The sequence below is a fragment of the Oryctolagus cuniculus genome, chromosome 8 (assembly GCF_964237555.1).
Source record: "Oryctolagus cuniculus chromosome 8, mOryCun1.1, whole genome shotgun sequence".
Classification (NCBI taxonomy): Eukaryota; Metazoa; Chordata; class Mammalia; order Lagomorpha; family Leporidae; genus Oryctolagus; species Oryctolagus cuniculus.
In genome coordinates this window covers 59,469,021-59,492,391 of record NC_091439.1, presented here as the reverse complement: position 1 = coordinate 59,492,391, position 23,371 = coordinate 59,469,021, and the positions used below count along the sequence as shown (strand labels likewise).

The window sequence follows — 23,371 nt, the reverse complement described above, 5'->3', positions numbered from 1 at the left end:
AAAGAAAGAGGTACCTTTCTTTGAAGGGAGGACAGAACTTACACTTTGATTATGGCCTTGTCTAAATAAGGTTAGAGTTTGTGAACTCAAGAGGCTTCTATAGCCTTGACAGCTCATGACAAGAGCCTTGGGTGATTACTGACATCACAAATAAGAGTGTCAATTGTTAAATCAACAATGGGAGTCACTGTGCACTTGCCCCCCATGTGGAACCTCTGTCCTTAATGACTGTACTATGAGAATTAATGGTAAAACTAGTCTTCAAATAGTACTTTATACTTTGTGTGTCTGTAAACTGTTGAAATCTTAACTTAGTATAGAGTTGATCTTCATTATATAAAGATAATTAAAAATAAATCTTAATGAAGAATGGGATGGGAGAGGGAGTAGGAGATGGGAGAGTTTGCAGGTAGAAGGGTGGTTATGGGGAGAAGAACCTCTATAATCCAAAAGTTGTACTTTGGAAATTTGTATTTATTAAATAAATGTTTTCTACTAAAAAAAACAAATCATACAATGTGGCAAAGGCAATGGGTTGGGAGTTCCGAAATCAGCCCGCCTTAAAAAAAAATGTTCCCTTCCTGACTAATAATAATGTAGTCTTAATTTCTAACAAGTAGTCATTTATTATATAGTTTCTCAAAATTTTCAACAAGCAACCATTGTTTAATCAACTAAATTAAATCAAGACAAAAATGAATCTGTACCTTGACTTCTGTTCTCTTGAATGCTTGGAAAGTTGTCTCTTGCTTGAGTTTAGTTTCTGGTTTCTTAACCAATGGATCTTTGACAGCTGGAGCTACAGAAACAACTGTAGGAGCTGGTTTCTGTGGTGGTTTCTGAGTTTTTTGAGCCTGCAAAAATCAGTAGATTAAATTAATTACAAAATCGTAACTGAATATACAAAGAAGATAATAAACATCTATCACAGGACTCATCACTAAACTGAAATGCAGTTGAACATTTAAAAATGTATTGTGATGACACTGAAAACATAGACTGTAGACAAATTATTTTTACCATTATATTAGTGGTTTTATAGATTTCATTAGTTTCCAAACAGTAAAGAGAGTATTAAGCTTTAGAAATCATGCATATTAGGGTTGGTTAAAAACCATCTTAACTAGACAAATTGAATTTTTTTAAGATTTATTTATTTGTTTGAAAGGCAAAGTTACAGAGAGGTGGAGAGAGGGAGAGAAAGTCTTCCATCTGATGGTTCACTCCCCAGATGCTTGCAACAGCCAGAGCTGTGGCGATCCGAAGCCAGGAGCCAGGAGGTTCCTCCGGGTCTCCCACATGGGTGCAGGGGCCCCAAGGACCCTGGCCATCTTCTACTGTTTTCCCAGGCCACAGCAGAGAGCTGGATCGTAAGTGGAGCAGCCAGGACTTGAACCGGCACCCATATGGGATGCCAACACTGCAGGCAGTGGCTTTACCTGCTATGCAACTGTGCTGGCCCCTGAATTGTTTTTTAAAAAAGGAAAAGTACAAGCTGAAGAACAGTCATCCCTGGGTATCTGTGGGGGATTGGTTCCAAGGTCTACACTCAGATACTAAACTTAATGGATGCTCAAGTCCTTTATATAAAATGGTGTAGTATTTGCATCCTTATATTTTAATTCAGGTCTAGATTACTTATAACACCTAAGTTTTTTATAAAAGATTTATTTTATTTATTTGAAAGGCAGAGTTACAGAGAGAGGGGTCTTCCATCCACTGGTTCACTCCCCAAATGGCTGCCACAGTCAGAGCTGAGCTGATCTGAATCCAGAAGCCAGTAGCTTCTTCTGGGTCCCCCACGTGTGTGCAGGGGCCCAAGCATTTGGGCTGTCCTCCGCTGCTTTCCCAGGAGCATTATCAGAAAGCTGGATTGAAGTGCAGCAACCTGGACTCGAACTGGCGCCCATATGGTATGCTGGTGCTGCAGGCTGGGGCTTTAATCCTCTGCGCTACAGACCGGCCCCAATACCTTTAAATACCTAATTCAATGTCAATGCTATGTACATAGTTGTTAAACTGTATTCTTTAGCAAATAATGAAAAAAGTCTAGATATGTTCAGTACAGATACAATTTTTAAAAAATATTTTTGATCTGTAGTTGGTTGAATCCATAGATGCTTAATCTATATATAGAGAGAGCTGATGATACTGAGTACATAAAAAAAGCTCATGTAAAATGTAATTAAAAGATAATGTGTGTTTTCCATGAATATTTTAAAGTGTCCTCACGTATGTAACCAGTTTTAAAGACTTAAAAGAGTTTTCTTCTTGAAATTCAGGCACTTTTTTTTTTTTTTTTTGCCCCTGCACCTGCGTGGGAGACCTGAAGAAGCTCTGGCTTCAGACTGGCCCAGCTCCAGTCATTTGGGGAGTGCACCAGTGGATGGAAGACCTTTCTCTGTGTTTCTCCCTCTGTCTGTTACCCTACCTCTCAAATAAATAAACAGGAAAGAAGCGGGGGAGGCAGGGATGGAGGGAAGGAGAAAACACCAGGGCTGTAACTGGATATGTGGGGAAGACTTCAGGTCTGATGTAGTTTCATGTGGGTTGGTGAAAAACTGCAGCCTGTGGAGAGGGGCCAGCCTTGCCTAGAATGCAAATGGCAACCAGACTGGAACTTCTCTCTGATTCAGACACATTTCTAAGTTTCTGAGTTACCCAGGTGAGTTAAAATATAATTCAGACCATTTAAATTGTTTGATATGCAGAGAAGGGATAAAAAAATTATTTACTGTTAAATGTTAAGTCATTTTGAGGTTTTTCCATAGTGCAGAACAGGCACACTGAATCCTCAAGAGAAAGTTCAGGATGAGTCCACAGGCAGTAATTATCAATATGGCAGCAGAAATAAAAAAAATGTATTACTAAATGCTGCCAAGTAGGAGTGTATTATTATCTTAGATTGATAAACCCCGCAATCAGTAACATGGCTCTGACCTTGTGCTGTAGTGAAAGCCATTACTAAGTAAAGAGGAAAATTATAGAACTGAAAAATGACTTTGGACTCTGCTAAATATGTATCACAACCTTTTCACTAGATCTTTCTACAACACTGTGCACTATAGAACCTCTTCCAGTTGTGGAAATTAATGTAAAGGGAAGGGGGTTATCAGATGCTCTTCATATCTTTGAGATACCTTGGAACAATAAATGATTCATATATGGGAATCTCACTAAAAGCAATTATAGTAAGAATGACTAGATTTAGTATCTCCTTTCTCTCATTAAACTGTCTACTGGATCCTGGTCTTCAGGTTTACTTCAGAGCATGTTTTTGGTATTTTCCCACATCTACACTTGGTACATTCTAGTCATGTTTTAATATTAGTCATGGCTACCCATTCAGTATTTTGGCTCTCAGACACATAAACTGGCCTAACCACTGATTTCTGGTACTAATCCCTGTTTCTTTCCAAATAACTTATCTTTCAATGAGAACAACAGAATATAGACTATATCTAGTCCTGACTTCCACTCACGAATGAGACCAGGTCTTATTGATAAATGAATTAAACACTTAATTTGTAAAGCAGATAAAGAATAAACAGTATGCCAGATGACATGAAGAAGCTAATAAGCAAAACATCTGGAGCTGAAAGCTTACCTCAAGTTCAGGGAATGTTACACTTCTAGTCTGGCTTGGTCAGAGTGGAGTGTATAGGTGAAGTGGTAGCAAAGAAGGACACAAAGGTAGACTTGGGTCAAAAAGAAAGGTTTCATATATGCAGCCTAAGGAGTATAACCTTATATAAGTAATTGAGAGGTTTCTGGCATAGTTAAGCAAATAAAATTGATATTTAAAAATAATAATTTTAATTGTTATAGTGAACAAAGTGAATTGAAAGGGAGCAAGGAGAACTCTTTATGAACTACTGTAATACGTAAGTAATGACAGATTTGGTGGAATAGGGTAATAAGAGAGAAATAAATAAGTTTAGGAGATATACAAGAGGTAGCATTAACAAATCTATGAACAGAGATATGGAATTAAGAGAGGCATCAAGAATCACATTTTCAGGGGAGTTGTTTAGCCTGGTGGTTAAGAAACGGATTAATATGGTTATATTCCACATCAGAGTGCCTGGGTTCAATACCTGGTTCTGATTCCTGATGAGTTTCATGCAAATACACACCCTGTGAGGCAGCAGTGATGGCTCAAGTAACTGGCGAACTAGATTGCATTTTTAGTTCCCAGCTGTGGACCCATCCCAGCCCCAGTTGTTGAGGGCATCTGGGGAGTGAACCAGTGAATACAAGCTTTCTCTGTCTGGCTTTCTTTCTTTCTCTCCTTCCCTCTCTCCCTCTGTCTCTCAGATAAATACATTGAAAAAAAAATTCTAAACAATAATGTCTTCTAGCTCAGGCAACTGCAGGACAAACTGAATGGAGAAGAGAACAATTTTAATTTTAAAGAGGTTAAACTTCAACAGCCTGTAAGATATCTAGTCAGGTGTAGAATCTCACCAAGAAAGAGGGTTAGAACCATAAATATAGAATAGGTATAAACTAAGTCAAAAAAAGTGGGAGAATTGAGCTTACTTCAGCTGTTAAAAAGCTACAGAAAAACAGTTACTGAATCCTAGTGGCTTCTTATCAATATTCTAGAATGTACTACATTGCTTAACTGAAACAATTTAGGGTTTAAAAAATAAATAAAAAACAGACTGATCAGACAAAATCTACCTTGTCAAAGAAATTTCCTATTAACAAACAAAAAGTATACACACTACTGAGATTGTATTACTTTTCATAAGAATATATATATATATACACACTTCTTTTCTGATTTAACAATGAAAGTAAAGTGGATATCTTGAACTTTTAAGTAAGAACTTATGACTTTAACAGTGCATATTTGATCAGACAACTTTATGTAGAAACTCATTTAATTGACAGACATGAGAACTCTTCTAACAAGAGTCCCCAGTCTAAGGAATGGGAAAAGAGACTGGGCAAGGTTCAAAGAAGTCACTGAAGTAGACAGCAACTTATTAATTTATTTAAAAAGAAAATTATTCAGTAAAAAGAATGAAAATACATTTTAGTATGATATTAAGGACTCTTATTGAACAAAGAAAAAAGAAAGTACACTGGGAGAATGAGATAAATAGTCAAAGACAATGAGAAGGAAAGACTGAGGAAAAGAGAAACACAGATGGAAAGATAGAGATAAATATTGCTTCTGTATACAACTTGTAAGTTTGGAATTTTAAGCTCAGGAGTAGACATCTGCTGTATTTTCTTACCAGTCTCATCAAGACTAAGGCTTTATATCTCACCACTTTTCCACAGTAAATCACAGTATCTTAAAATGCTTATAAACACATTGACATTCTACTAAGGAATATTCAGCTTTTCTGAGTCTCCAACCCTGTTTGCTTATCTATATTGGAATAAGTCAAAAGATGAACAGAGAAAAATGTATATAATATGCTATGGACTTTAGGCATGGACACATAAATCCTTTATGTATAGCATATGGGAGCAATTTGAAAGGTTCATGGAAAACACAAATTATCTTTCAATTCCATTTTTCATGAACTTTTTAGAGTTTTTACACACATTTAAATAATCTTAGGTTACATTGTGTATATTTTTAATATCATAAATGTTCAGATCTTGAAAGCTCATATTAGCAAAAGAGCAACAGAGAATGTTTAAAGTTGAGAAAAATTTGACTCCTACCATTCTTTTCATCTGTCTGGTACATCGCGCACAATACCACACCAGGCGAGGGTCATTCACTTCCTTGTCTGTTACCTGGGGTTTATGGCAGTCTTGGTGGTACAGATTATGGCATTCTTGACATTCGACTAATTGATTACCAGATGCTACTGTCATCTGCCTAAGAAGAATATACCACTGAACATTATACTTTCCTGAATGCAACAATTTAAGTCATTTCAGCTTTGTTCTAGTATGTAAATAAACAAAAGGAAAACCAAAGAGCAAAATAACAAATCCCAACATGCAGCCTGCACAAGTACTTCAGCTATTTTAAAGCTTACAATCAACCATTAATAAATATAAAAGATACCCAAATAAAAGTGGGTATATTCTCCCTGTCATATCACATTGTAATTTTTTTTCTTTCTTGACAAGTTCTTCAACAGTCTCAAATATACTTTCTTTGTAGTTCTATTCAGTTCCTTAATATTAGTTAGCTAAATGTTGCTCTCTCTTCTTCAACATGAACAACCTAAAATTGAGAACTAAACATAATCATCTATAGCCCAGCACATGACTGTGCAAACAGGTGCTTGATGAATGTTGACTGAACTGAATACAGCAAAATATGCATCAAAATAGCACAAAAAGCTATCACTATAGTCTTGGCTTTTCATAGTAAGAATGCTGATAGAGCATTACAGTTACTATTACTCTCCCCATTACTTTTAACATTTACTTATTTACAAAATAACTTTCAAGGTAGACAAAGGATGAATAAACAAATATATGTTGAAAGCAGAAGCACATAAACTCATTCTCTATAAGATTATATTTACTTAGTTCTTAAAATCAGAATTTAACATTTTTAAAAAGAAAACATCAACAAAGATGACAATCTTTTTATTGTGCTAAGTGTTTAAGGGCATTAACAACTAAAAACATAATCCTTAGCATCAAGGAGCTTAAAATTTATTTTTGTAAATGTATTTTGTACTAAGCAGAATTATCTGTTTTTACACTTTTGCAGCTATATTATAAAACACCACTCAGAATAACCCATATGATCCATTCCTTTCATTTCCACTATCCTTAGGAAAATACTTAAGGATGCTTTAGAAAATGATATGTACCAGAGCATTTTTTATGCTATCAATTCAGAAAAAATAATTAAAAAAAAAGAGTCTGGTGAACAGAGTCTATTTCAAAAGAATAATGAAAAATCACTTTCCCCCTAGAACTCAAGAATGAAGAAATTATTACTACATGAATAAGTCAAGTCATAGTCAGGAGGATAAAATTGTTGATAATTTTCAAGATGTTAAATTGCTTTAAGAGTTGTTCATTAGGCATAATCTACTTATATATTCTCAATCCTTGAATAATAAAAACAAAATAGAACACTTCAACAATTGTTCTCATTTGGGAGAGAATGAAGGGGGAGGTGGTTGTTAAACAATCTGTATTAAGGTATGACTTACCTACCATGCGACTTACCTGCAAACAACACAGGCCAGTCCCATCTCCATAGCAAAATCATCAGCACTGGTCTCTTCAAAACTGGAAAGGTCAGCTATAGCTAAATCCTTGCTGGTTTGGACAGTAATGGGAGAGGACCGTGTCTCGGATTTCTCTAGTCTAGGTTTCTTTGGAATATCAGCTCCTTCAGTAACATCTGATTTTATCTATAAAAAGTACCAATCAGAAAATGATAATAAAAGTAATATATAATAAATTTGAAATCACTGAGAGATGTTTATAGCGTGTTATGATTAATTCCATTTTGCAGACATTTTGACTTAATTAGGGACAGATTTATACACTAGACTGTGGAAGAATTATAATTAAGAGTTCAACAGACTTACATTGCATATATTTTTGCCTATTACAATGCTTTGAATTCAGAAACCATAGCAACAATAAGGCTGTTTTCAATTTTAAATTATGGACTACTAATATTAAAGATATATTAAAAAAAGTAAATAATAAGCTATCTACTAGTCATCCAGACTAAACTATTAATGTGTTCACAAAGAGCTATGTATATAAAAAGTAGCTCATAGAAGCTCCTCATAATAGAGAAAGGAGAAATAACCTAACTGCTCATCAGCAGGGGAACACAAAAACTGGTTTATTCATAGAATGAATATTATATAGTACCTAACATAAGTATCCAGATCTATATACACCACCTTAGACAATTTTCAAAAGTACATTTCGAGGACATGAAAATTTACCAAAGGATATATATGCAGAGTACCTATCCCATAAATTCAAAAGCAGAGAAAATAGTATATGTTTATTAATGTTACTATTTATTAAAAGTAAGAAAATGTAAGAGATAATATACCACATGTTGAGGGGAAGGGTTACTAAAGATATACTTAAATGTATTTTTAATTAATTGTTATAATCTTAATTACTATTTACAGGAATCATCCAAAATAGAGAATCCAAGAATTATCCATCACCTCTTAAGGTTCAGACCATCCTATAACAGAATTCATGGTTAGTCATTTACATCTTTCCTCTTTCCTCTCTCTGTTTTTTTCTCAACAACTATTACATCTGGAAGCACTGCATTAAGGATTAAAGTTTACAGTTAGAGTTTATACTCAAACTATTATATCTCCTGAGGCTCAAATATTTAGTTTTAAAAATGTTTTTAACTTTTACTCATTTTTCAAAAGGTCTACATCTACAGCCATCAGATTACATCTACTGAGTGATTATTATGTATCTACACTCACTGTTATACAAATTAGAAGTAGGCATAAAACATTGTTTCTTGTCATCTATGCAACAAATGATTTACTTTTTTCTTTTTAAATTACATCAAAACAAAATCTTACTTTATCAGCAGGTCTCTTTTCAGCTTCCTTCTTTACCTTTTCAGTTGTGAGGACCTTGCCATTATTATTGCCTGAAGGAAGACTGGATGATGTTTTGGGCTCTTGCTTAATAGAAATAGCTTTTGTGCTTGAAATTTTGGGTGGCTCCACATCCTAAAAGGTAAAATAAAAAGATACTCAAAAATTAAATACTCAGGTTGCTTAATGCATTAAAAATTCATAAATCTAAGTAATTTTCATCTAAATGTTATGACCAATATTTTAAATAACATTGAGAAAATAACTTGAGAAATTGATATACAAACTGAACATACTTAAACTAGAAAATTTAAGTTTTGACATTTGTATAAACCATGACTCTATCACTATTTTCAATATAATGAACATATCATATCCAAAATCTCTTTGTGTTCCTTTGTAATCACTCTCTTATAGGACTATATCCTGAGAAACCATACCCCATTCTTAGGCAACAACTGATCTGCCTTCTGGAGCTACAGTTTATGTTGTACTTTCTAGAAATTAATTTAACTTACTGTATGTACTCTTTTTTGTATGGCTGCTTATATTTAGCATATATATTTTGAATTCATTCATGTTGTTGAGTGTGTAGATTCATTTCTTCTTTTTAAAAGAATGTATAAAATTCATCAAGAAGTCTCTATTTATTTATTTATTATTTTATTTGAGAAGTAGAGTTACAGATAGAGAGGATGAGACACAGAGATGTCTTCCATCTGGTAGTTCACTTTCCAAATGGCTACAACAGTCGGAGCTGGGCCGATCTGAAGCCAGGAGCTTCATCCGGGTCTCCCACGTGGGTGCAGGGGCCCAAGCACTTGGGCCACCTCCACTGCTTTCCCAGGCACATTAGCAGGGAGTTGGATCAGAAGTGAAGCAGCTGGGACTCAAATCAGCATGTATATGGGATGCTGGTGCCACAGGTGGAGGCATAACCTACTATGCCACAGAGCCCACCCTGTCATTTCTTTTTAATGCTGTGGGATATAACACAATCTGTTTGTCCACTTACCTACTGATGAACATTGTTTGTACTTTGGGGCTACTGCTAATAAAGCTGTTACATACTTTCATGTACATGTATGGACATGTACTTTCACTGCTCTAGAGTAAATTTCTAGGAGTGGAATGGTCATATGGTTAGTGTATGCTTAATTATTTAAGAAACTGCCAAACTGTTCAAAAGTGGCTGTACCATTTTTCATTTCCACCAGGAAGATACGAATGTTACTTAGAATGGTTAGTCTTTTTAATTTTGAACATTCTAATAAGTATATAGCAGTATTTCCTTATGGATTTAATTCACATTTCCCTAAAAGCTAATGATGTTAAACATTTGGTCAAAAATTTTTTCCATTTAAAAAAATGAGGTTGTTTTCTTTTTCAGATTAAAGAGTTCTTCACAAGACCTTTGTTGATACGTGACATGCAACTGTTTTCTTTCAGCCTATGGACTTTTTATTCTGGCTTAAACTTAAAATTCTTACTATCATATTATCAAGGTTTTGCTGATATAGTTGTCATTTATTGTTGTTAACGGTATAAAAAGTTGATGTATATCATGCTCCTCAGAATCACCCCCAGATCTGCCAAGTAAACCTGGAATAGGAAATGCAGTCTATTTTCTGTGATAATACATAAAAGTATAAATGGAATGATATACATCAACTTCAGAATAGTAGTTACCTCTGTGGAAGAAGGGAAGGGGAGTGGGTTTCAGATCCACTGATAGCAGGGTGTGATTTAATGTTGTGCTGATTGTTTAGACCATTGTTAGTAAACTGAAACTCACAGGCCAAATCTGGCTTGCTACTTATAGCTATACTGGAACACAGCTGCAGTCATCCATTTATGTAGTATAAGAAGCTGCATTCATGCTACCATGGCAGAACTAGTTTCACCAGAGACCATCAGGACCACAAAACCTAAAATTCACTATTTGTTTCTTCATAGAAAGACTGTAGACTAAGGAAACTAATAGAGAAAATGTTAAAGCATGTCAAACTTAAAAAGTTAATCATGTATGTAACATAAAAAATTGAGGACATAATCCTGCAGCATTTGAGAAATATTATGTAATTAAGCAAAGAAGTTGCTCAAGTCATTGGTGGGTGAGTTTAAGTTCCAACTTCATTGTTCACATTTGCCTTCTCATTTATATAGAGTATCAACCAATATTTATGTTAAAATTACATTCACAAAGCTGGTTATTAATGTTTACAAGCATACTACTGTCTCCAGGTGATTCTTAGGCATGCTGAAGCTTCAATCACTCTTCTCACACAAGTTATGTTGGAAATGTTTGGATGAAAGTTAAAATTAAATTAACTTGTGCTTTTAAAATACTTATTTTCTCTAGCAGGAGAAGTGAATTCCAGTTAGCAATCTAGGGGCAGCAGGCTTTTTAATCACAACAAATTTTTGATGTGCTTTAACAGATGAACTTCCATTTTAGAATCTCACTTTATTTGGTAATAGATTTTTCCTATTTGGATAATACCAACACACAGAGCAGGATGAACTTGGTAGTGTGTTTTGTAGATCTGTACTAATGTGATACACCTTAATTTATTGACCCTACCAGAATGAGAATGAGTAGAAAAAACTGAGAGTACAATGTTTCTACTATTCAAAAGACAAAAAGGCTTGAGAGTACTAGAGTTACTGTTGAAAAAAAGACTAGAAAAAAACATGAATGTTTACTTGGGTGCTAAGTATGAAACCTGACCCTGTCTTGAGCATCAGATTCTAAACAGACTTGAAGTAGTCGGGTAGTTCTATATTCCTCTTCTCAGCTTGGTTTCTAGGCCCACAGACCTAGGTCACTTGGAGTTACAGGGCTAGGGTATAGAGATTTGAAAGAATACTTAGTAAGTATTAGAGAATAAGTATTGTCATTTATAGCAGCATATTATATACCAGGTAGATACTAGTCTAGGTGACTTACAGTATTTCTCTTAATTTTGTGTAAAATGGGATTTCAAATAGGTTTGTCTGGCTCCAACTGTGCATTCTTTTCATATAAAGCTACCAATGGCTGCTTTGTTATTATCAAGATTGGAGTTACATAGTTCTCAGAGTTTATTTACACCTCCTTTCTTCTTAAATTATCTACTTATATTTAATTTAGTTTTTTGAATAATCCCTTTCCTTTTACTTTGTTAATATTTGGCTTTAAAACATTATAGAGAATAATCAGAAATTGTGGTTACATTCAGCAGCTTAAAAAAGTCTTTGTGACCATAAAGAATTGGAAATTATGTGGTAAACAAGTGGGTATCTATAAACATAAACTAGTAGAATAGAATACTACCCACATCAAGCTAACTTCTCTCTAGTGTTGTGCATTACCTGTCCAAAAGCTCAGGGAAGAAAAGAAAATTAAAGAACATAATTTCTTTGTGCCACAAGAAAAGATTATTTTTGCAAAGACTGTGTTGAGATGGTCTAAATGTTATTGTACAACAAGCATTACAAAAGTTGTTTATAGACACAGGTACCTTTTGAGATGGACGGTAACTCGCATCAACACCCCGGGCCAAGGACTCATCAAGCAGTGCTTTCAGTTTCTCAGCAGAATCTTTACTCTTTGAATGTAAGAAACCTAGTGCTTTCAAAAAAGTAGGGTCAAGTTCCAAGTTCACAGTAGCAGCCATTGCAAACACCTACATGGACAAAAGAGGGGAGGAGTAATTTAGAGACAATGTGCAATTAACAATGACAGTTTTATCTACTATGTTCTTTTATTTATAATGACATAATACTGTGATCATGGTAGAAAATTTAAACTCTCCAAAAGGCTATTCAGATATATGTAAATTTCTTCCTTATTCTTGACTAGAGTTATGTAGATCTTTCTACCTAAAAACACTAGTGTCATCAATTTTCTTTGTATCTGTATCCATGGCAAAGCTTTAAATGCAGATAAGCTCCTCCCTGTCATTCCTAGCTTTGTTTTAAAACATACACATATAGTTGTGGTATCTGTAGGAACTTGGCATTTTTAGGTCGAGTTTACTATATATCAAAATTTCCTCTCTCAAACCCCATTTCCATAACAAAAACAATGATTTAGTGTAGGGGGCCAGATTACAGGAAGGTATGGTTAAATGATGCATTAGATGATAAGTTATAGAGATGATAGTCGCAGCTTTTATCTCACACTATCTTTTTCTGCTTCTTTAGTCTTCTGCTCCAATTTTGAATATCTCAAAAATATATTAATGATAACCTCATTAAATCACATTTAGATTGTGGTATTGCACATATTAATCTATTTAAGAAAAGTAAGGTCTCTTGAGGGATGGTGTCATATCCACTTAAAATACCTTCCTGCAAAAATTTTGCATGTGTGTGCACGCCATAGGCTCTATGTAATGCTCTGTGTCCTAAGGAGCTTAAAAAACAGTCAAGACAGATGAAGACATACATCAAAGGCTCATGAAATTTTAAAACATTAACAAGTTTTGTTTTTAGTTAATACCAACGCTATCAGGTGGTTCTACTTCTGGTTGTCACTTTTCCAAATACCTCTCCAGGCAAGGAATTATTAAAATAGAAATGTATTCTTTGTGTTCAATCCTTTTATCAATATATTAAGGCTTGAAATCCTCTTCTATCCTGAAGGTTAATATTATAATAATGCAGCATGTTTGCACTGCTACAGTTAAGGATCAGTCAACAATTCCACAGTAATCTTCTATTTTCAGGTTTTTTTTTTTTTTTTTAAACTCCATTAGAACTTGCTGTAGGTTGAATCTTGGCATATAAAAGCACAGCCTGAAAATAGATTTTGTTTATTCCTCCCCCACCTACTTCCCTCTTTATTCCTCTGCAAGTTTGACAGGAAACATACACACACACACACACACACATACACACACAGGCTTTTAAGTGCTCAAAAATAGTCTAGCTCTGTTCTCTAATAAAATATTCCCTGAATCATTCATGCAAGGAGGCCAAAGACTAATACTAGAATGAAAAAAGAAAAACAAATTTCACAACAGTAAGAATTTAACAAAACAGGAGCTGACATTGTGGCACAGCGTAGCCTATGATGCTAGAATCCCATTATCAGACTGGAATCCTGGCTGCTCTGCTTCTGATTCAGCTCCCTACTAATGCGTCTGGGAAAGTAGAAAAGGATGGCCCACGTTCTTGGGCCGCTGCCACCCATGTGGGAGATCCAGATGGGTTCCAGGCTCCTCACTTCAGTCTGGATCCGCACAGACCACTGCGGCCAATGTCGGAGTGACCTAGTGAATGGAAGATGTTTCTCTCACTGGCTGTCTCTCTGTGACATTGCCTTTCAAATAAATAAATCTTTAAAAAACATTGAGAGGCAGCCTTTGTCACTTCTTAAAATTGTACTACATATTATCATTTCTCTGTAATGACAGGTTGTAAAGATTATTTTAAAATGTATTCATGGGACTGATAATTATAGCAGTACGGAGGGAAAAAAGTTTCTCAATAAAAGTTCCATGGCCAAAAAAAGGATAAACCTGACACATCTCCAGAGTGTACAAGATGAACACAATTTAATATTTCTATTAACCTAATTTTATACAGCTAATGGGTAGTTGTTTACTTGTCCAGAACAATCTGCTTACCTAGAGAAATCCTTGTAACATATTGAGAGTACTTTAAGAGGTTCATGGAATTTGGAATCAAAAGTTATTTCGCTGCAGACATTTTTGAAGTCCATGCATAGGAATGGTTTTCAAAATGCCTATTATTAGAAAACTATGAATGGTTTTCAAAATATTTTTGTACCAAAATAAATTTTTTATTCTGCTTTTCCATAAACATTTTTAAATATCTTTGTTCTAAGAAAATGAATTGCTATGCTGAAAAATGGAAGCAAAGTATTAGTAGGTATTTCTACAATCACAGATATAAGGTTTACATTACTGATTAGGTGACAAGAGTCAGCTCTTAGACTACCATACTATATAAGTGGTCAATACTAATATTCCAACTGGAATTTTAGAGTTTCTTTATTTAATACTGTAATAAAAAATGTAACAGACTTTTTATCCTTGCCTAAATTCCTAACCTGCCCCACTATCCCAGCAGTATGCAAAGTAGAATAAAGAGAGAAACATTAACGTTTCTATTTATTAAGTTAGAAAAATTTGGAATTCACTGATCCAGTTTATTTAGCAATTTCCTGTTTCCCTTTTTCTTGTGTATTATACATAATGGATGCCTTAGGATCAAAACTACCTTCCCCTTGCAAATCCTTCCAATGCTCTCATTCAGTTCAGCCCTTCTTCATTTCAACATTAAATGTATGGGGCCTCTACTCATTACCTGCATAGTCTCCTACATTTTCCACTTTTCTTTTTTTTTTTTTTTTTTTTTTTTTATCTTTTATTTAATGAATATAAATTTCCAAAGTACGACTCATGGGTTACAATGGCTTTCCCCCCCATACCGTCCCTCCCACCCACAACCCTCCCCTTTCCCACTCCCTCTCCCCTTCCATTCACATCAAGATTCATTTTCGATTATCTTAATATACAGAAGATCAGCTTAGTATACCTTAAGTAAGGATTTCAACAGTTTGTTCCCACACAGAAACATAAAGTGAAAAATAATAGATGATTTTTTTTTAAATCATGATGAAATCAGATCAGACCTATTGTCATGTTTAATCCCAGTGAGAGTCAAGTTGGGAATTGATAATTTCTTTTTTTTTTTTTTTTTTTTTACAGAAGATCAGTTTAGTGTACATTAAGTAAAGATTTCAATCGTTTGCACCCCCATAGAAACACAAAGTGAAATATACTGTTTGAGTACTCGTTATAGCATTAAGCCTCAGTGTACAGCACATTAAGGACAGAGATCCTACATGAGGAGTAAGTGCACAGTGACTCCTGTTGTTGACTTTACCAATTGACACTCCTGTCTATGGCATCAATAATCTCCCTATGCACCAGTCATGAGTTTCCAAGGCTATGGAAGCCCCTTGAGTTCTCCGACTCTTATCTTGTTTAGACAAGGTCATAGTCAAAGTGGAGGTTCTCTCCTCCCTTCAGAGAAAGGCACCTCCCTCTTTGAAGACCTGTTCTTTCCACTGGGATCTCACTCACAGAGATCTTTTTGCCAGAGTGCCTTGGCTTTCCATGCCTGAAATACTCTCATGGGCTTTTCAGCCAGATCCGAGTGCCTTTAGGGCTGATTCTGAGGCCAGAGTGCTATTTAGGACATCCGCCATTCTATGAGTCTGCTGAGTATCTCACTTCCCATGTTGGATCACTCTCCCCTTTATTTATTCTATCGGTTAGTGTTAGCAGATACTAGACTTGTTTATGTGCTCCCTTTGACTCTTAGTCCTTTCATTATGATCAATTGTGAACTGAAATTGATCACTTGGAATAGTGAGATGGCATTGGCACATGCCACCTTGATGGGATTGAATTGGAATCCCCTGGTATGTTTCCAACTCTACCAATTGGGGCAAGTCAGCCCGAGCATGCCCCAAATTATACATCTCTTCCCTCTCTTATTCCCACTTTTATGTTTAACAGGGATCACATTTCAGTTAATTTTCAACACTTAAGAATAACTGTGTGATAATTACAGAATTAAACCAGTCATATTAAGTAGAACAGACAAAAAAAAATACTATGAGGGATAATATATTTCTTATAGCACTTCTTTTCTCTTTACCTTTCCTTCCTTCCTTCCTTGTTTTTCTTTCTTAAGATTTATTTAGTAATTTGAAAGGCATAATTTTTACAGACAAAGAGAGGGAGAAACAGAGATCTTCCATCTGCTGGTTCTGTCCCAAAATGGCTGCAATAGCCACAGCTGGGCTAATCTGAAGCTAGGAGCCAGAAGCTTTTTCTGGGTCCCATGTGGGTGCAGGGGCCCAGGGATGTGGACCATCTTCAGGGAGGTGAATCAGAAGTACAGCAGCCAGGACTTGTATCAGCACCCACATGGGACGCTGGGGTTGCATGCATGGCTTTACCCACTATGCCACAATGCCAGCCCCCTCCCTTTATCTTTATTATCCTTCCTAATGACATCATTTCCCTTACAACCTCATCAAAGCACCATGCCTTTGACTTGTTCCTTCTCAAAGGGGAAAGAAGGCTACACAGATCTTACTCTATAATGCTTTCAGAAAAATGCTCCATGATCACTACTTACCAGTTTCTTCCCTTTAAATCCTCATCTGAATGTCATCTACACAGGCTCATCTAAATTGCTTCCTCTCCCTCATCATCATTTTCAACAATTTTAGCATCTACATTAATGATCTTCTCCAACTTCTACACTCAATCACTATTTATATCTTCAACTTCAAGGAGCTTATCTTCAGCCAGTGAAGTCTGATATTTGCCATAACTATTGTCCTCTTTGACAAAAACCAGTGCTCCTTCTTTACTACAATCCACAATTATACTTCTTTTCTTATTTTTCTTTTAACTTTAGCAATAATATACTTTTTTTTCCTTTGAGAACAAGATTTATCATTAACTGAAGAAGCACCTAACGAAACAAACAATAGGGTTGGGCACTTATGCTTATCTAAAACTTATGAGACATAAGAATATTATCCATTTAATACACTAAAACGAAGTATATCTTTGAAAAGTTTTACTATTAATTCTCATAACACAATTCTTTGAGGACAGAGGTTTTGCATGAGAAGTTAGTGCACAGTGCCTGCTATTGTTAATTTAACAATTAGCACTCTTAGGAATGTCATCAGTGATCACCGGAGGCTCTTGACAGGAGCTGCCTAGGCTATGAAAGCCTTTTGAATACACAAACTCCTTCAGTATTTAGACAGGGCCATAAGCAAAGTGGAAGCTCTCTCCTCCCTTCAGAGAAAGTGCATCTTGTTTGATGACCAGTTCTTTCCACAGGCGTCCTTCATGTAGGACACTTTCTGCCACAGAGTTTCACTTACTTTGAAGACATCCACTCTGCTAGCTATCTGCCTACACCTAAACTCTAAGTACAGATGACAGGAATACAAATACACTCTGTCTCTTCAAAGTCACCAATCTCATCTGAATACTCAACACAATATGGCAATCCTGTTATGCTCCTCTGTTCAACTCTCTTCCCTACTTGCTGCAGAAACCAGTTATATTTTCTCCATTTTCTTTAAAACTGCTTATCTATTTCAGAAGATGACCTCACCTACTTCACAGAAAAAAAAAAAAAAGGCTGTAAGAGGGAAAGGCACTCAACTTCTTGCCAACATATCTACAAACTTACTTGTACTCATTCTTTCCTCTTTCCAACCTGATAAAAAAGCATGAAGTAGCTCTCCATGCAATGATGCCGGTATCTGCTTTCTGTCACTTCCTGAACTCTCTAAAAGTTCATAATTTCTTCTTTTTCTTCTCTCTGATGTGTGGGGAGTTTGTATTTCTAATGGCATCTTTTCATTATCATTTAAGTAGATTCAAGCCTCTTCTATCCTGTCTTCTCCCTTTTATGGCAAAACTTTCTCAGATTACCATCAATTTTTTGTATTTGTTTCCTTCCTTCCTTATGCTTATGCTGCGATTCCTGCAATTTGACCATTGTCCCACCATGAAAACACTCTCATCAAAATCATTCACAACCTTAGGTAAATGTAATAAATACTATTTTTCCTCCTACTTCTTTCTCCATCTTCCTTGCAGGTTCCTCTTATTACAGTTAAAAAGCGAAAGTTCTGGGTCTCTTCTGATCTTATTCTACAACTTCCAAAAATGTTTTTTCTGGATTAGTAGCATAGGCATTTCCTGGAAACATGTTAGAACTGCAAACTCTTGGTCTGTGCTCCCAGACATAATGAAGAAAAAGCTCTAGGAGCTGGTCCCAGACAATTCTGATCCACTCTAAAATTTTAGAATTGTTTCCCTAGACAATTTTATATGTAGGTTTTTGTCTATTTGGGGGGGGGGGGCATAATTATAAATTTATCTCTAAAGCCCAAGTCTCTCTTCCAAGACAACTGTCAGCTTGACTTGGCTGCCTCACTGGGGCCTCCTGTTGAATGTGCTGCTAACAGAGCCATTCATATGCTCTTCTCTTTTCTCCCAACCAGTACTTCCTCTAGGATTCCCTTTTTCAAATATTTATTCCATCGTTCCAGTTAGAAACTTGGGAATCAGTTTTAACTCCTGCTACTTCCCCACCTCCCACCCCCCACCTCAATCACCAAACCCTAAAATATATCTAAAATCCATCTACCTTTTTCTATACTTACTACCACCATCCAAGACCAACCTACTATTATCTAGCCCATAGCAAAAGCCCATCAGTCTCCCCACAACCATTCTTATCCCCTCTTAATATTTTTGTATCACACACTTAAAATAGTTTTATGACTCCTCACAGTACAAAGGTTAAACAACAAGATTCTCAGCGAAGTCTCTAATGCCCTAACATGATCTGGTAATGCATGTAAGGCAGTTGTACAGTACCTGGCACATGGTACATGCTCATTAAATGTTACTCACACTGCTCTTATTTCATTATAGTCACACAACTTCTAAGTCCTCTACTATATCACATTCTTTCTTACTGAGTGCTTTAGTGGAAGGTGTACCACCTCCCCAGCCTAAGTCATCCTTCAAATCTCAATATTTTTCCATACATTTTTCAACAAAATCAAATTATTCCTGTTACAGGAGGGAAGCATTTCGTACTGATTAGTAATATCCATCATCTGTTAATTATGTAAGCACTATCTATCGCCTACAAGAGGGCAGGCACTGGATGGCTTTTACTTACTACCATAACCCCTATGTTTAGTAGAGTGCTTGGCAAATAGCAGATCTTCAGTAATTCTGGCTAAGCAAATACATGTCATCCACTTCCTTTCATAAAATTCTCCTCTCTTTAGTTTATTATACTCAGTGTTTCTAGTTTTCCTCTTCTATCTCTGACTCTTCTTTCTCTGGCTCATCTTCTTACCTCTGCTGCTTGTAGTGTTTCCCATTTATTTATCCTTGGCTATTTTCTTTAGTTCTGCTACCAATTGCTTCCCTGGTAAACTTAAGATACAGCATGTTTTGAAATGTCACCACTAGGCAGATGATTTCATGTTTTATCCCTACTCCAATCTCCTGTAAGCTCAAAGCCCATATTTCCAATTGCTTAATAGACATGACTCCCTGGTTGTCCTAAGGGTATCTCAGATTTAGCTATAACTAAAACTGACTTTGTGAATATCTCTACAAACGTTCATTGTCTGCATTTTCCTTCAATAAATAACAAAACTCTGTTAATTAGGTCTGAGCCCTAAAACTTTCCCTCACTGATTTCTTCCCTACTCTTTACATCCAAACAATTGGCAGGCTTTTCTTATGGATTCTGATTCTGCAATAACTTTCACATTTGGCCCACTTTTCATTTCTACCACTGCTACTCAAAAGCAGGCCTTTATTAGCTTACCTGAACAGCAACACTAATCTAATCATTATCAGCTTCAACACTGTTGCCATATTAATTTCCCTGAAAATTTTTTTTTGATTTTTTAAATCTTTTTTTAAAAAATATTTGAAAGAGTTACACAGAGATAGAGAGACAGAGAGATCTTCCATCTGCTGGTTCACTCCCCATATGGCCACAATGGCCAGGGCTGAGCCAGGCTGAAGCCAGGAACCAAGAGCTTCATTTGGATCACCCACATGGGTGGCATGGGCCATCTTCGGCTGCTTTCCCCAGGTCATTAGCAAGGAGCTGGATTGTAAATAGAGTACCCAGAATATGAACCAGCACCCATAAGGGATGCTGATGTCATAGGTGATGGTTTTACCAGCTATGCCACAATGCCAGACATTCAATTTCAACATTTTCTTACTGAAAAAAATTAAGGCTTCCTACTGCCTTAAAAATAAAGCCCAGGGACTGGCACTGACACAAAAGGTTAAGCTGCTGCCTGCAATGCCAACATCCCACACAGGTGCCAGTTGTAATCCCAGCCGCTCCACTTCTGATCCAGTTCCTTGATAATGCACCTGGGAAAGCAGCAGATGACGGCCCTTGGGCCCCTACACCCATATGGGATACCCTGATGGAGTACCAGGCTCCTGGCTTCAGCCAGGCCTAGCTTGAGCCCTTGAGGCCATATGGGGAATGACCCAGCCTATTGAAGATCTTTCTCTATCTATCTCCCCCACCCCCACCCCCGTCCCTGTAACTCTGCTTTTCAAAACAAATAAATAAATCTTAAAACACACACACACACACAAATTTCCTGGCCTAGCACTTAAGATTCATTAATTGGCACAAAAACTATCATTCTTCACCTCCAGATATTCTTTACAGGTATTAGCTGACCTTGCTACTCTTATTCTTTTCTCTATCCTGGAAGCTTTTTATCCATTTTGCTATTTCTAATCTTATCAAGACACAATTAAAATACTACTCTGGCAAGTGCTATTACAGCTGCTATGCCTCTGTTCTCTCCATCCTAAATCTCAACTGATGAGATTGATGAGAGGTAATTGGTATCTCTTCCTCCTTAGGATATATCATAGTACTTCCTCACAGCACTGGAACTTTCTACATTGAAGCATACCCTTTTTTCACACGTATTATTTCCCCATAAAACTAACTACCTTAATTAGATTCTAGAGTTTTATCCTATCCTACTTTGCAAAGTACCACAAAATAATTGCTTATAGAATTACAGATCAAAGTCTAGTGGTCTTTCTCTACTTCTACATAATTCTAACCATTTCCAAGGTCACTTCAGCAAGAAAGCAAAAAGAAAACTACCCCTTCATCCCCCAAAACTCTCAAACATCAAAAAGCAAAATCAAGGCAAAACAAAAATCACCTCTCTGTGATTGGGAATTTGCACCATGTTTCTCTGCAATACTCTGTCCCTAATCTTTCACTTGGCTTAAATTCATTAATCACAGGATATTAACTCCATCAAAGTACAGCCATTTTTGTTCACTTTTAGTTCCCTAGTGCTTAAAACTTAGCAGGTGCTCAAAAACAGTCATTGCATGAGCGAGGTTTTGGCTTAAATGTCACTTTCTAGTACTTCCGCCATCTCTACAATCTAAACTGATGTTCATATGTAAATATAAATGAGCTTATGCTTTCCCCTGCATTCTGTTTTCCATCCTATTTGTCAATCTTCATCTGAAGTCCAAGGTCAATGATCTGCGTGTGCCCAGGATGAAGGAAACCGAACCTATTCCTGCAGAGTTCAGTATTAGGGCTGCCCCCTCACAGTGGCTCTAGGAAACTTTGCAGCTCATGTCTCTGCAACCTCTTGCAACCTTTTCCAATAAACATTCTTTTAAAGATGCTCCCCCGTTCCATTCCTCCAATGAGTTCTTGGCCCTGGGTCACACGGATACCTTAGGAACGTGTGGGAACGCCGGGCAGACGAAAAGGCCCGACTTCAAAGGAATCCAGTGGTTTGGAGAAGCTGAAGAGTGACAACAGACACTCGGAAAAGAAACGTCAATTCTTAGATTAAAGCACGTCGCATCGAAGCCTTAGCACGAGGAAAGCTCCTTGAAAAGAGAGACAGAAAAGGAGAGACGGGATGAGGTGCATACATAGAGAACTCGCCAGAGATCCTTGACAAGCTTCCAAAGCCTAATCCCAGTCCCCACGCCCCACTCCACAACACTCTGGAAAGCAGTCCTCCCTAAAGGGAGAGAACGGTCAGGCTGTGGCACGCAACAGCCGTCAGCTACCGGGTTTCTCCTAAAGGAGCGAGGAAATCAAGACTCCACTACGCCACTCTCCCAACCCGGACCCTCGCGGGGGTCTCGAGCCCCCCAGAGGTGGCGGGGAGCCGGCTGGCTCGTCACAACTCACCGCTCCGCCCCGCCGCTCCGTCCGTTCCCAGTGGTCCCTTCCGAACCGGTCCCCGCACTACCCAGCACAGAAAGAGCGGAAACAAAGGTTCCCGCAGCGGGGCCCTGGGGAAACGTTTGGCAGTGCGACTGCAGGAAGTGACGTAACCTCCCTCCTTCCGGTCCGCCGGATTATGAATGACAGCCGGCGCGAGTAATTTCTAAACCTATTTGTTGTTTTTAATCTCTGGCAGCAAGGGGCCTGCAGCTCCCAGAAGCAGCCTCGGGATCCCGGCTCGGGCTGGGCGGGAAGGCGTAGGTGGCTGGTGTCGCCGACACGCTCACGCACCCTCCCTGCCTGGCCGCGCCTCTGCGACCAGGTAAAGAGGGCGCTCGGGCCGGCGGCTCCTCAGCCCCGGTGTCCCCCCTGGTGACTGCCTTTTGCGTTGGGGGTCGACGGGGTTGAAGATGCAGGAGAAGGGTGGAAAGGGCGAGGGCGAGGAATCGTTGTTCCGCTCTGGGCTGCCTCAGACTGGGGCTCCAGCTCCTGGGTGTGCGCGGCTGGAGGGCTCGCGCCCGTCCCCAGGTCTAGGTGTTTCCCGGTTCCCCCAGCCGGTCCTTCCCGGCAGCTTCCAGTTGGAGGTGCTTGTGCGGTCGTCAGCCGTTTTGGTATCAAGACTTCTCGGATCGCACTTTTTTTTTTTTTTTTCCTTTGTGACAGTTTTCTATCCCAGTCCCTCCTGATTGGAGGAAGCAGTTCTAGGTGAAAACCACCTAATAGTTCATTTCAGAGGAGTTGCTTCCTTTGGAGCCATTTATCTAAAATGTTTCTCTTCAGTTTTTAGCTCCTATATGAAGTCCGTTTTGAGTTTAACAACTTGCAAGCAAGTTTCTTTGGCATCAAAAACTAATTTTACTAATATAGTTATTTCCCATCCCAACTCTATTAGCTGATTTTTTTCTCTCTCTACTCTTAATACCATTCCTGGGAATAAGTTCTTGAATGTCAAGAAAATGCCATTTAATAATATATCTTGTGCT

At 37.3% G+C, this 23,371-nt stretch overlaps 2 protein-coding genes across 10 annotated transcripts in view; one reads left to right on the top strand and one right to left on the bottom strand.

Moving 5' to 3' along the window:
* Nucleotides 1-23,371, bottom strand: part of INTS12 (integrator complex subunit 12) — a 29,866-nt gene that overhangs the window by 5,780 nt on the left and 715 nt on the right. Inside the window, exons 1-8 of one of the 8 annotated variants that reach the window (XM_051819529.2) lie at nt 22,353-22,488; nt 21,884-22,042; nt 14,156-14,274; nt 12,044-12,208; nt 8,523-8,675; nt 7,168-7,355; nt 5,689-5,848; nt 708-854 (exon numbers count right to left, since the gene is read on the bottom strand). In XM_051819529.2, coding sequence (XP_051675489.2) covers nt 708-854; nt 5,689-5,848; nt 7,168-7,355; nt 8,523-8,675; nt 12,044-12,199 — 804 coding nt within the window. In that variant the 5' untranslated portion in view covers nt 12,200-12,208; nt 14,156-14,274; nt 21,884-22,042; nt 22,353-22,488. Of the gene's footprint in view, nt 1-707; nt 855-5,688; nt 5,849-7,167; nt 7,356-8,522; nt 8,676-12,043; nt 12,209-14,155; nt 14,275-21,883; nt 22,043-22,228; nt 22,507-23,371 lie in introns of those variants that run through there. The other 7 variants (XM_017347376.3, XM_070047781.1, XM_017347377.3 and 4 more) reach the window with 7 other exon arrangements.
* The window catches only part of GSTCD (glutathione S-transferase C-terminal domain containing), a 142,365-nt gene continuing 141,506 nt past the window's right edge, over nt 22,513-23,371 (top strand). The window contains exon 1 of one of the 2 annotated variants that reach the window (XM_051819527.2): nt 22,513-22,710. The gene's annotated coding sequence lies outside the window, so the exon portion shown is untranslated. The remainder of the gene's footprint in view (nt 22,711-23,371) is intronic. The other variant, XM_008267531.4, reaches the window with a different exon arrangement.